This window comes from Podarcis tiliguerta, assembly GCF_965153285.1.
Source record: "Podarcis tiliguerta genome assembly, chromosome: 12".
Taxonomy (NCBI): Eukaryota; Metazoa; Chordata; class Lepidosauria; order Squamata; family Lacertidae; genus Podarcis; species Podarcis tiliguerta.
Genome location: NC_139545.1, coordinates 28,484,635 through 28,498,450, shown reverse-complemented (window position 1 = coordinate 28,498,450; position 13,816 = coordinate 28,484,635). Strand labels below are relative to the sequence as shown.

The window sequence follows — 13,816 nt, the reverse complement described above, 5'->3', positions numbered from 1 at the left end:
ACTTGCCTACATCCAGTCATGTCTAGCCCCAAACATTTTGCTGCCTAAAAAGGAGGGGGGGGAACCACCTAATGCCCCTTCCATTCCATAAACTGAAATGGAAACATGAAATGGACTGGTATGTGAATCATACTTCTAACACTATGGAAAGGAGAACATCCTCTACTGCAGCTGAAGACAGCTGAGGGACACAAAGCTCTGTCCTCGAACATCTCACTTCAATTCACCATTCCTCAACCATACTCAACAGCAGCAGGACCCACATGCATAATAGGAGCAGAACAATGCACACATATGCCTTCTGGCATCTGGCATTTGTAGCCTGGGCTGCCTGCCTTTCAGCTTTCCTGTTCCAAGGGTACTGTCTGTGATGCACTGGAACATGACTAGGGAGTACAGGAATACAAGCAGCATCACTAACTGTTCGGAGAGTGAAAACAGCCTGCAAACATGCTGAGGGGGCATAGCAGGGGTAGACTGTTGTCACTACTTCACCCCCATTGTCTATTGCCTGACACAGTCACCTTACTCTGCCTACAAGTAGTCTGGTCCTGGGTGACAGGATGACAGTCCTCATGGCATTCATGGTGGAGCAACTTGTCAAAGAGAAGATTAATGCATTCCTGGCAGCATCAACTGAGCATGCTTTCATCAGCATCTCTTGAGAAAACAAGTAAAAAATATACAAGAAATCAAAAAACAAAACACGTCTTACCATGAGCCATACGGTGGAACCAGTAGTAACCGAAATCTACTCCAAGGAATGTCAAATACCATGTCCACGGTGAGTCCCATGGCAGTTCCAGAAGTCTGTAGTTGTCCCACACGTAGATGTATATTGCCAGCTCAATGGTTATAAACAAAGCTCTGAAATTTGGAAGGCATAGTTCAGAAGAAAATTTCTGAGTTCAACATGCAGCCCAATTCTATGCACATTTATTCAGAAGAAATTTACTCAAAAGCTAGATGAATATGGCTTACTCCCAAGTAATAGGAGATTGTTGCTTGACTCCATGCCTTTCAGAATCCATCAAGGATCCATTCAGTCTCGTGTGCTATTTAACATCATATGAAACTATTGGATGCAGTCATATGGGGACTTGGAGAGTGGTGTTATCAGTATACCTATGATATGCAGCTCTCTCTTTCCATTCCTTCAGAATCAGAAAAGGCTGTGTTGGACAAGTATGTGGAGGCAGTGACAAATGAGACATCTAAAGCTCTAAATGGCTTGGGACCCAAGTACCTAAAAGATTCCTCTCAATCATTTCAAACCCCACAATCAACAAGTGAGGCCTTTTTGGCAGTGCTGCCACCTGCAATACTCAGTTGCACCACTTTTTCAGTGATAGTTCCCCATTTGTGGAATGCCCTCCCTATTGAGTTGTAGGTCTCCATCATTACTAATGCTCAGGAGGAATTTGAAAACATTCCAGTATTTGGTGGCTGAAGAATACTGCTCCTCCCTGAGATCATTTGATGGAGTAATTTTTAAACTGTAATTGTTTTTAGAATGTTTTAACTGAATAAGAATGTTTTTAACTTGCGGATCTGTTTTCCACCCAGGGCTCCTTCAGGAGGAAACGCAGGATATAAATTCAGTAAATAAATAAATGTTGTAGAAAAACAGTGAAAGAACACTTGCTGAAGCAATAAACACAAATTCATAAGGAATGCAAAAAAAGTGAAGATAAATTATTCAAAATCAAATCAACAGGGCCCTATGAAACTGAATCTACAGAAGCAGTGGCCCAATGAGCAGAGGCAACATTAAAGCGTCAAAAAATGACAAACAAGACAAGTAAGTGCAGTTAGCATATTAGATTGCTGTTACTGTGGTGCTGGAGTCTTAAAACTGACCCAAAATTACCTGTAAGGCTCTGCGCACCTGATTCCTCTAGCTACAAAGAATCACTATGATCAAAGTGTGTTAACACTAAACTATTATTTGGGAAATGCATTGGCAATGTTTCCTGGTTACAATTCCAAAAGCCAAAAGAATTCAGAAAGAGTATGAGAGGACCCTCTTTCACCTCTGGCTGTCATAGTCCACCTGTGCCTCACTCATAGCCCTCCAACAGCTGTCCTGATTTTCCACTCAAGATATCTGTTTAACTTCACTTTGGCAGTTGATGGACCGAGAATTTCCATGCAACTTTCAATGGTAGGTGAACCTGCCATTTTCTAAGGCAAAACACCTGGAAGATGTTTAATTTTCATAAGAGTCCTGTTCTTCAGATATTGTTAAAGATGATTTTATATGACCAACCATATTTTTACAATTTATAGCATGCGGCATTTGCAAGTCTTAGCTTAAATTCTTAATCATACAGACAACTGGCAAGAAGAGAACCAATGCTAGTCTAAAGGGAACAAAAAAAAGTATTCTCAACATCATTTCACTGCCCAGGAAATGAAAAAAAAAGGGGGGGATCCAGCAACACAATGTTATCATTTATTGGCCACTATCCAGTGAATAGTTACATGGACTTAAGCCCTACTGAATCAAAAGGGCTTAAGAGTGCCTGACTCTGTGTTGGATTGTGGCCACTGGATACTGTTTTCTCACTTTGGCCTTGTTAATAAAAGAAATGTAATGCTTTTGCAGCATATCCAGAAATATGAACAGATACGTTTCCTCCATTTTTATGAACTTTCATTTTGCCCTTGAGTCCTTTTTTCCATGGGTTGTAGCCAGAGTGTAAAATTCAGACTAACTGCAAAGAAATGATTTTGTTTTGGTTTTAAAAGTCACGCAAGTAAATTCTGCATATTTTTCATTCATCGTTGGATTACAAAAAAATGAAACATAATAGCTAGAATTGTAAGAATAATTGATTGTATCACAAAAAGCATCAGCAGTTACTTATGTCTTTTTGTATAATATTTTATGAGAGTCATCAACCTAGCAGTTATTTAATGCTTACTCTTTCCCCAAAAAAACAAAAAACCTTCCACTCCCCCCTTCAATGAGGGTTTCAAGAAAAAAATGGAGGTTACCTAAGCTGATTACTTACCTGAAACTAAACTCTTTTACGTAAATGGCACTTGCTCCAAGAAAGATGATTATAATCAGAAGCTCTGACAAATTTTCACTAACATTCCAACTTGGCTTTAATTTCTACCTATTTTGGAGTAATGTTGCCTTATATGCAATTCTGCAAAAGGTTAGATAAATAATGTGTGAAAAAATCCATAAATTGCTGTCTATTTTTGTGGAATAAAGGAAAGGGAGCTACTAGGAAACGTTGGATCTTCAAAGACTAAAATCCAGAAGATATGACACAAATAAAATATGAGATAGGAAATCTGCTTATAACAAGAGTCGCCAACCTTTTTGGATTAAGTGTGCACATTGTGAATCTTGTGTCTGCTGTGGGGCACAAAATGGCTGCCATGGGGAGCATGGAATAACACAAAATTAGAAAGACAGCCAGCCTTTACCACCTTATGCTTACCATGAGCAGCTATGTATGTTCTGCTGGTTCTGATTATGAAGCGAAATCTCGCTCTTGCTCTTGCTCTCTCTCTCTCACACACACTCTCTCTCACACACACACAAACACAAACACACTGTTCTTGTCTAATAACAACAGGGAGAATTCCTCAGCACAAGGGAAATATTTATTTAATAAAATGTATACAGCACTTGATTGTAAAAAAAACAAAACCTCAATGTGGTTTACAAAGATACAAGCTGGCCACACCACTCTTATTTCACAGAAATTGCTGAGAAGTCACCCGCACACACCGTAACTAAGTCTACAGACTTACTTTAAAATTGAAATTTACATTTCTCAATGGGAAAACGACTAGAAAAAGTAACACAACAAGATTTCCTAATGTTTTCTCTATGAAAAAGGAGGGAAAAGCAGCAGCCTTTGGAAACCTCAGGTTGAAAAAGGAAAAGAGCTTGCCTGCAATCTGAAATCCCCTTTTTATTTTTTTGGACAGTTGCCAGCTCTCGAGCTGACAACCAATTTATTACTCTGTCAACCAACTTATTAGAGTTGACACAAATCGAGTTGAAATATGCTTGACATGCTAGAGTCAAGGCTTTTTCTCCCTTTTCACACTCCAATACAAAGCCAAACTTTCCGCAAGGTGGCGGAAAGGGGAAGGAAGGAGTGGGAGTTCTATTCCCTGACTTCGCTCAGGAAGGCAAATATGATCCACTTCTACCCTCAATATGCAAAACTGGCTATGAAGCAACCTTAGGCTAAGAGCAATTCACAAAAATGGCAGAGTTTTGAATATTATTAGCAGAGCCTAGTAAACGCTTGCTTATTGTTATTTTAAATCTGTGCTGTTTCCGTTAAAAATAAAGAAAAGCTCCAACCAACACAAAAATATGTATCATTGTTTTCAATGGTAAGTGTATAAAGAATTGCAGCCCTTATAGGTTAAATGACTTTCAGCTATTTAAAAAATGAATATGAAACAGCTGCATAATTTTAAAGGTTATCAACAAAGGAAGATGTAGAATCACACATAATAAAAATTCCAATAGGAATTTCCCCTCTTTTTGTAGTCAATACAGTGTGGAGAGTTATATTAAGTTGACAGGATTAACTATATCTTGTTCTGGTTTTAGGAATGGAAATCTTCATTGCAGGCATGGCTAAAAAGAAACAATATTAAGTGTACAGCCTAAATACAAAAGCATATTGGCAAACCAACTGAAAGGTATTTTCTGATACTTCATTGCAGGCTGCAATCCTATATTATTCCATGGAAGTTCATTCCTTTCAAATAAATAAGGTGAGTTTAGGATCTGAATGTAAGAAAATATATACATAAACACTTCACATTTACCAAAATGTTATTGTGAACATTTACTTGTAGTTCTTAATTTCATGGGGGGAAATGAACCAATATAAGAAATAATGCATGAACTGTAGGTGATATTCATATCCGGAGAAATGAGTATTGTTTTGCTTGGTTCACTGAAAACTTTTCAAGATTTTCAAGTTTTATTTGTAATTTATTTTTTAGTGTCAAGGTTTTCAGAACCATCTACTTACAGAAGGGAACAGCTCCCTTGAGTTCAGCGAAACTTATTCCCAAGAAATGAGCTTTAATGTCTCAATCCCGTTTCCATTTCTAAAGTGATTTTAAAAAAGTTTAAAGCTTTACATTTACATGAATTTTAAATGTCTCTTAAATTATCCTTAAGCAATTTACTATCCTTGTTTTTGATCAATTCTTACTTGGAAGCAAGTCCCACTGTGTCCAATAGACCTTACTTACTAAAAGTTTTTAGGATTGCAGCCGCAATATTCTTCCTCCTTTTAAGAGAATTTAAAAGTTGCATTACATACTTAAATTTTAAATCCCTGGCTTCAAATTTCTTCACAGCAACTAAAAAGGTATTCTTATTATATGTCTGAAGATCTGTTCCAACTACAGGTTTGATGTATTGCAAGTCACCATTTTAATACTAATCACATGCTTTCCAAGGAAGTGGGAAACTTTCTCCTGTTAGCCGAGAAGATGAAAATTAGTCCCTAGGAGAGGATATCATCAATAGTGCGTTAATCTAACCCTCAGCTGTTAATGATTTACACTACTATTTCCCCAGATACAGTGAGCTCCGCTGAAATATTATTTTAACAGTTTCTGTCAAACTTCCTTACTATGTATTTGTTGGGGGGGAAAGGCTGCCTGAAGCTCTAATGGAAGGAACTTACTATTTTTTGTTTGCTTGCTTTTTAGGATAAAAAATGACAAAGGAATGTTTTAATTTTTAATCCTGTTAGCTTTTCCCCTCTGCTATTCATAACTCATCTAGAACAATGGATAATGTTTGGTCAACTGTTTAATAAAGGGATGGGGAACTTCTGGTCCTCCAGATGTTGCTGGGCTACAACTACCATGATCCCTAACCATTGGCCATGCTGGCTGGGGCTGAAGGAAGCTGGAGTCCAAGAACAACAGCAGGGCCATAGGTTCCATGCACCAAACTATGACTTTTGCTTACCAAGCACAAATCAATTTGTTGGTTCAGATGAAAGGCAACTAAAGTAGTAGTACCTAATTTTACTGAAGCAGCATGTGGAACGTGCGCAGAGGAAGGCAACCAAGATGATCAACCCTAGGAGGAACGGTTGAGGGAGCTGGGTGTGTTAACATTGCTGTATTTTAATATTTTGTTGAAAGCCACCCAGAGTGGCTGGGGAAGCCCAGCCAGATGAGCAGGGTATAAATAATAAATTATTATTATTATTATTATTATTAACCTGGAAAAGAGGAGGCTGAGTAGTCATCTTCAAATGTTTAAAGGGTTGTCACACATGCAAGGGGCAACAAGCTTGTTTCCTTCTGCTCTGGAGACTAGGAACCAAACCAATGGATTCAAGTTACAAGAAAGGAGATTCTAACTAACCATCAGGACTTTCTGACAATAAGATCTGTTTGACAATGGAATGGATTCCTTCAGAAAGCTTTCAGCACTGATGGACTATGCAGAACTGGCAGAATTGACACATAAGCTACGGGACAAGGATAACTGTGACTTTAAGGATGAATGGGAACCTTTCACAAAGTATTTGAAGATGCAACAAAGTGAACTGGACTCCTTGGCAGGTTTTGAATAAACATCCACATTTATTTATTTATTTTTACTGATAATAATTAGCTAAACAGTTGGAGGATCTATACAACTCTGTAACATGAAGAAAATAGCATTATTGGAGAAACCAAAGACTGGAACTGAGGGAAGTCGGGGTGGGGTGGGGGGTGGGTTTTGTGGGGGGAGGGAAAATGGGGGGGGAATAAGGATATGTTTTTGGAAAATATGTTTTGTTATAACTTTGAATTAAAAAAAAATAAAAAAGAAAGAAGGAAAGAAAGCTTTCAGCACATGCCAGAACTGCATTACTGTTGGTGCATGCTTTATTTCTAGAGCGAGACCATTTCAGAAGTCAATATCATCACAGAGAAATCCCTCTTCATCATTAATGCCAGATGGATGTCTGCAGGCTGTGCCCCAACAGGAGGCCTCTGTGGATGAACTTGGTGACTGGACAGATATGTGCTGGAGAAGGTGTTTGCTCAGATAACCCAGGCCCTAGTTATTTAGGGTCTTTTAAGTTAATATCTAAACCTTAAACTAGGGTCAGTTGCAAATCTGGACACTGGTGTAGTTCTGTTAACAATGGTGTTACATGGCCATGGCCAGACACATCACTCAGCAACCCAGCAGCTTCAAATATTAAGGGAAGCCCCACATAGACTATTACAGTAATATAGTCTCGAGGATACCAATGCATGGTTCATTGTAGCCAAAGTTGATAAAAAGCAGTCCTCACCTTTGCAACCACAGGAGCTTCCAGCAACAATGATGGATCCCCCATGGCGGCCATTTTGTGTTATGCTATGTCCTCCACGATAGCCATGTTGTGACTGGCACTCACAGCACTTTCTCAAAATTCAAAATGTGCCCAATGGTCCAAAAAGGTTATCAACCCCTGATTTAGTCTAGTCTATTTAGTCGTTTACAAATACTTTCAGATGCAGATGTGGAAAACCAGTTCCTGCAAAACTACATATTGTATTAACAGCTGCATGCCTCAATGGCCTAGTTTGTATGTTACATTAACCCATAATAAAATAAACTTTGGTTTAATGTGCTCACTGCTTAAGCAATAGGTGCTTCGCTCCTTCCACACTCCTGGTGCTGCTGCACTGCCAAGAAGCAAACCATGGTCTGGCTTAACATTACATTCAAACCCAGGCTCATTGTTGCTGTATGAGCAGTAGCCAAGGTCTGTTCTTAGCTTACAACGAGTGGAGAATAAACCACAAGCTTAGCTTTGGAGGTAACACCGATTGTTTCCCTGCAGTGCAGTGGCAGCAGGAGGAGAAGCTAAATGCCTTCAATTTCACACTGCACTTTCACAACCAACCCAACCTACTAGCTTTTCTGTGTTAGTGAAAGCTAGTATTTGCCATAGGGGATTATTTTCCCCTAAACATGAATCAGCCAAACCATGCAACTGAGAGGACTCACTCTGGAAGTCGAGACAGGATCCCTGCAGAGACAGATGCTATGCTGTCATTGACCCGAGCTGATGATCCCTTCTGAGCCCACTTAACAATAAACTCTAGAAAAATCAGGGTAAGGAACCATGGAGTTGCCTAAAATGAAAAAGAAACACAAAAACAAGATAGTCAACAATAAAAGACGACAGAGTGCTTATTTTCTAGTAAAGATTTATACTTGAAAACACATTATTTTCGCTATCATCTCATCTGCATATTGCAGTTTTGCAAGAATATTGCTGTTGGTTGGTTTTTTAATTTTGTATTACATAAAAAACTCAGTAACAATGTACCGTATTTATTTTCAGTACAGACAATTCACACATATAGCCGAGTCATCAAGAGACAGGAGATCAAGTGAAGTGTCTGAAGGTGTGAAACCAATCCAAACTTGAACATGACATTTATGAAGAAAATTGTATTTTAAAAACATATGAGCTTTCAAGAAAATATAGGTATTGTGTTCTTCTGACCGATCCATGAAATTAGAATATATGTGTGTGTGTGTGTGTGTGTGTGTATATATATATATATATATATATATATATAGAATATATATATATATAGAATATGCAGGTTTTGGTGTCCTCGGGTGTCTTCCCGTGTAAAAGTTGGGGTGTCTAGGCGACGTTTCGACGAGGTCTCACTCGTCATCTTCAGGCTGGTGCTTTCGGCTTCTTGTTACTGGAACAGAGCAGGATCTCAGTGTTTGAGTTCCTATAAATACTGTTGAGGAGGTGTGGTGTATAGCCTCCAATGTTCTGGGCAGAGAGGAGGTTCCCAGGCTAGTGTGCCTTTTCTTCTTTTGTTCCTTAATTACTTGAGGGATATCTTGAGTGATTTCTTGAGTGATTTCCTGAATCCCACTTAGGTGGGTCATTAGGTGTGGATTAGTTGCTAAAGCCTTCGTGTCTTGAACTCTTGAACTTTGTGAAGAGTTTTTCTGAGAAGATGGCTGTACTGCACTTGGTTGTGCTCTGGCTTGGCTTCGTGTATAGGGGCGAGCTGTGGTTTTGTGGCCTGTGTCAGCCAGATCTGTGTAGGGATTGCAGGGGGGTGCAGCATCCGGAGGTGCCACCCTGGTTTGGCTACTGGATGGTGTCTGTAATTTATCTGTGGAGAGGGTCTGGGTTTGGGTCTGGTGTGGTTGATTGGTGATGGCGTTCTGTGTGCCTCTGGATCTGGTGTCAGATTTTGTGGGGAGGGCTAATTTCCAGATGTCTGGCAAGCGGGATGTGTCGTCACGCTTGTTCATGTTGTGAGGGTGTTTCTCTATCTCGATGGCTTCCATGATTATTCTCTTGTGGTGATGTTCCATGTTAAAGAACACTAGCCTGGGAACCTCCTCTCTGCCCAGAACATTGGAGGCTATACACCACACCTCCTCAACAGTATTTATAGGAACTCAAACACTGAGATCCTGCTCTGTTCCAGTAACAAGAAGCCGAAAGCACCAGCCTGAAGATGACGAGTGAGACCTCGTCGAAACGTCGCCTAGACACCCCAACTTTTACACGGGAAGACACCCGAGGACACCAAAACCTGCATTCCTGTACCCGTGAAAATCTACGAAAGCATATATAGAATATATATATATAAACTTGTATGAAAAATGGCATTTAGCACGGTGAAAGGGAAAATAAACTGAAAATTGCCTTCTGGGAAATTTCTCCATTGTTACATTGAGTAAGTCTGCCCTTGCTTCTGTTTTACACTGTTAAAAACTCCTCTGCAGCAAAAGACTTTATCAGTGTATTGTTTCTGAATCAACTGTATTTAGAGCTGGTAGTTTATAGGTACCACAGTTATTCCACACTGCAAGCTATATTGATGAGGCTGAGTAGACTCAGGGATCTAATTTTCCATAAAAGTTCATAGCAGATGTAGAATTTATGTTCCCAGATCCAAATCTCATTCCAGCACTTTTCACATGTGGGGGTGAGGAGAGGAGGATCACACATGATGCTATTACTCCTAACCGCCACACTCAATACAGTGTGTGTGTAGATCCTACAATTCATATATATCACATTTTCTAGTGACCAAGAACCCTGGAAAAGCAGGTTTGAATTTACAAATAGGCCATTAATCCAGCTCACCCACTGTAGCAGCAGCTTTCCAAGATCTCAGACAGGGAACTTTCCCAAGCCTTTACCCTTTAAGATTTTGTGTTCTCCTCCTATCACAGAGAAACTGAATCCCCATTGCAGAATGCCATTCCAGAACTAGGACTGGGATAGATAAATGATATAGTGAGATGAGAGAGCAAGCTAATAGTCTGATCCTATGGGTGGGCTAGTCCTATTGAACTAACTTTTATTTAGAGCAGACCCACTGAAATTAATGGTCATGACTTAGGCCCATTAATTTCAGTGGGTCTACTCCAAGTAAAGATTAAATGAATACAAATAATTGAATTCAATGAGACTTGCCCAGGTATGTGTGCTTATTGTGGGAGCCTCGGTGCTCCACTTTACTCGGGCTTTTGACACTTGAGATATAAATATTTTAGGACCTACCTTATTTCTGTGCTTGTAAGTTGTTTTAAAGTATTTTTAATGTTGTGTTTTAATTGTAGCCCCTCCTGGGACCTTGGGGTAAAGGCCAGGTAAACAGTAATAGATACTTTCCCTCAGTCATTCACCCAACACTTGGTATTAAAATGCCAGTCCATATTTGTTTCCCCTTTTTATTTGGGCTTCCTCAGAATTTCCTGTATCATTCTTATTGAAACCTGGTGCCAACCAGCTCCCTGCAACGTTAAGCTCCAATTCATTTCAGGCCACAGTCAGGGCCAGGAACACAGGAAGCTGCCTTAGGCCCAGTCAGAACAGTGGGCTGCCTAGCATGGGTGAAGCTATTGAAAAGCATTGAAAGTATTCAATCAACTGAGGTTTTCCACCAACCAACCAACCAATGCATGCTCCCCTGTACTGGGAGGGAGTATTTTTTTTACCTGTAATTTCCCCACAAAACATCATCAACTTTAGAGGGTGACCCGACTGTCTTCCCCAACAAAAATCCTGGCTATCCCATGCTGCCCTGGTCCAATGTTTCGGACATGGGAGTCTCTCCCAGTCCCTACCTGGAGATGCTGAGGACTGAACCTGGGGCCTTTTTTACAAAGTGTGTACCATAGTCAGTACCATAAAATACTGGGGGGAGGCAGGTAATCCCCACCCTGAAAAATATATAAGAACCATATGAACAGCAATGCCAAGAGCTTTTTTCCAGTGGTCGCCATTTTTTCTGGTGGGCGCCATTGTCATTCTAAGGGAACAAGGGAGAAATCTGGCCCTTCTTTTTCTAGGAAAATGGTGCTGCCGATGTCCATTAATTGGAGTGGAGGGCTCAAATATTTTATTGGGGGCGAAGACACCCCGGCCCCCTGGCTCCTAGGGCTCCATGTGATAGGAATTTTGAGGTCTTAGATATATGGTAATGTTCATAAGTGTACCAACCAAGCACGTACATAGATCAGCACAGGAAGACCGACCTGGAACCATTTTGATTCCTAAACTGAGCAAATGTTTTCTCTGCAAGGTCGAAGTGGGAAAGCTCCCCATTGTCACTTTCCTCACAAATCCTGTCTCAAGGGCACATTTAAGATATGAATAGGGTGTGAGCCTGTGACCTGGCCCACTAAATATTTAACATTACAAAAGACTGGCCAGGCTCCCCAGGCAATCCAATCAAGTAACCTGCCAGACAGGAGAAAAACAACATTCAAATTTCTGTTTAGATGGCCTTTTCTGTGATGTAAGTATGATGTATCTGAGGGGGTGGTCTTAGATGACACCCCTTCTGTGATATATGTATGATGTTTCTGGGGGTGGTCTTGATCTACAGAGTGGCAATTTCAAAAGTCTTTATAAGGCCTTGCGCGCCATTGTTCTGGGTTCCTCTTCCTCTCCTGCGAGTGAGGGGAGCACCCTGTTGCAACAGATCAATAAATATCAGGCTTACTAGCTGCTTTGCTTCTCAATATTCTCTGGTTGGCCTCTGTTATCTTCTCCTACCAATAGGGAACCTATGTAAGGACTCTATATGGGCTCTTGGATATCCCATAAGGGAAAAGGGCAATTTTTGTTTACAACACCCAGGGCTGCCCCACAAGAAACAGAACAGCTCCGCCAACACTTCCCCCCAAACGAGCCTTTTTTTCTCTTCACCCTGAGGTAAAACTCAACCCTGGGCTTCTCTATGGCAGCCCAAGAGGCCTTTCCACGACGTGTGTTCCACAGCCCAAAGCACAGGTTGCTTCCTCGGGCTTCGTGCATTGTTGGTGGAGGGGAGGGAGCAGATGGGCAGCAGTAAATCCCCCTCAGGTAAAAAAAAAGCCAAGCGAGGCCAAGGCCGCCGCCTCCTCCTCCTCCTCCGAGCTGCGCTTGGCTCACCTTGTCCGTGTAATTGGGCACCTCCTCGACGGCGCAGAAGGAGCTCTCGTTGGGCGTGAGGGCGTAGAAGAGGCCGCGGAGCTGCTGGGAGGCGGTGAGCGCCCGCTGAGGGGCGGCGGGCGAAGAAGCCGCCATGGCTTGGCTGCGCTCGCCTTGTTTGTGCAGCTGCTGCTGACAACGACGCCGACCGCCTTTTTTTTCCTCCTGAGGCGAGGCGCGAGCCCAAGGCGAAGAGCAGAGAGGATATTAGCCCGGCGCTCCCTTCTTAGGGGAAAGTTCAACTTATCGGGGGCGGGGAGGAGAGAGAGAGCGAGAGCAGCGCTCGCTCCGTCTTTCCTCGCTAGCCTTTAGAGTTAGTTTCAAGGCCGTGGCCGGCGCGCTGCCAGCCGGGGCCCTGCTCCAGCCGTTTAGGCAAACAGTCTGAGGGAAGTAGATCGATGAGCTGCTCGAGTTAAGCGAGCTCTGCGGCTTCTGGAAGTTTCGGGGCGGCTCTCGAACCCCCGCCACGGCCTCCTCCTCGCCTCAATGTATCTCGTTACGAAAGTTGGCCGCCACCCTCGCTTTCCCCTCCGGGGTAACTAGTTACGCTTATCTGACACACCTGAACAACTTTTCAGTCTGCTTTTCTTATCCTCGCAGCATCAGCATCACTTTTTGTTCTGCCACCCAGGCTGGCCTTCCAGGAACATAATTCTACTTCTTTGGCGATCGCTCCTAGCCGAGTAAGATTGTCTTCCATGGAAACAGTCTTAACAGTGAGTCTGTGACTGACTGTGGAGGCCAATCCTGATCCACACGTCCTTCCACAGTGGGGACATAGTTTTCTGGGTGGGAGTTGATCAGGGTGAGGGTTTGCCAAGCGTGCCTTCCTCTTAGCTTGTTTCTCCTTATCGCCCTGAGTTTGTACATCTTCAGAGTCCACAACACCTTTGGTAAAGGCTGCTCTCCCATTGGACTGCTGGCAGGCAAGTGTTTCCCAATTGTTAGTGTTTATACTACATTTTTAAAAAAATATACAAGCATTTCCTGGCCCTGTCTCCCCTGATTCCACTTCCTTTATTTATTGGCATTCTAATGGGCAGCTATTTTGATGCACTAGAGCAGGCATAGGCAAACTCGGCCCTCCAGCTGTTTTGGGACTACAATTTCCATCATCCCTAGCTAACAGGACCAGTGGTCAGGGATGATGGGAGTTGTAGTCCCAAAACAGCTGGAGGGCCAAGTTTGCCTATGCCTGCACTAGCGGTTTGAAGCGCTAATGGTTAATCCCCCACCAGGCATCACCTAACAAAGGAATTCACCTGACTTCATCAACACTTTTTGATTGACTAGGATTAAAGACAATAAGGACTTTCTTGTTATTTATTAAATTTGTA

The 13,816-nt window shown here is 41.8% G+C and overlaps 1 protein-coding gene across 2 annotated transcripts in view; it reads right to left on the bottom strand.

Annotated features, from left to right (window-relative positions):
* AGMO (alkylglycerol monooxygenase) overlaps positions 1–12,915 on the bottom strand; it is a 121,080-nt gene extending 108,165 nt beyond the window's left edge. Inside the window, exons 1-3 of one of the 2 annotated variants that reach the window (XM_083405413.1) lie at positions 12,441–12,915; positions 8,012–8,139; positions 716–867 (exon numbers count right to left, since the gene is read on the bottom strand). In XM_083405413.1, the coding sequence (XP_083261539.1) occupies positions 716–867; positions 8,012–8,139; positions 12,441–12,575 (415 nt within the window). In that variant the 5' untranslated portion in view covers positions 12,576–12,915. Of the gene's footprint in view, positions 1–715; positions 868–8,011; positions 8,140–12,215 lie in introns of both variants that reach the window. The other variant, XM_083405412.1, reaches the window with a different exon arrangement.
* Between the last annotated feature and the right edge of the window lie 901 nt (positions 12,916–13,816).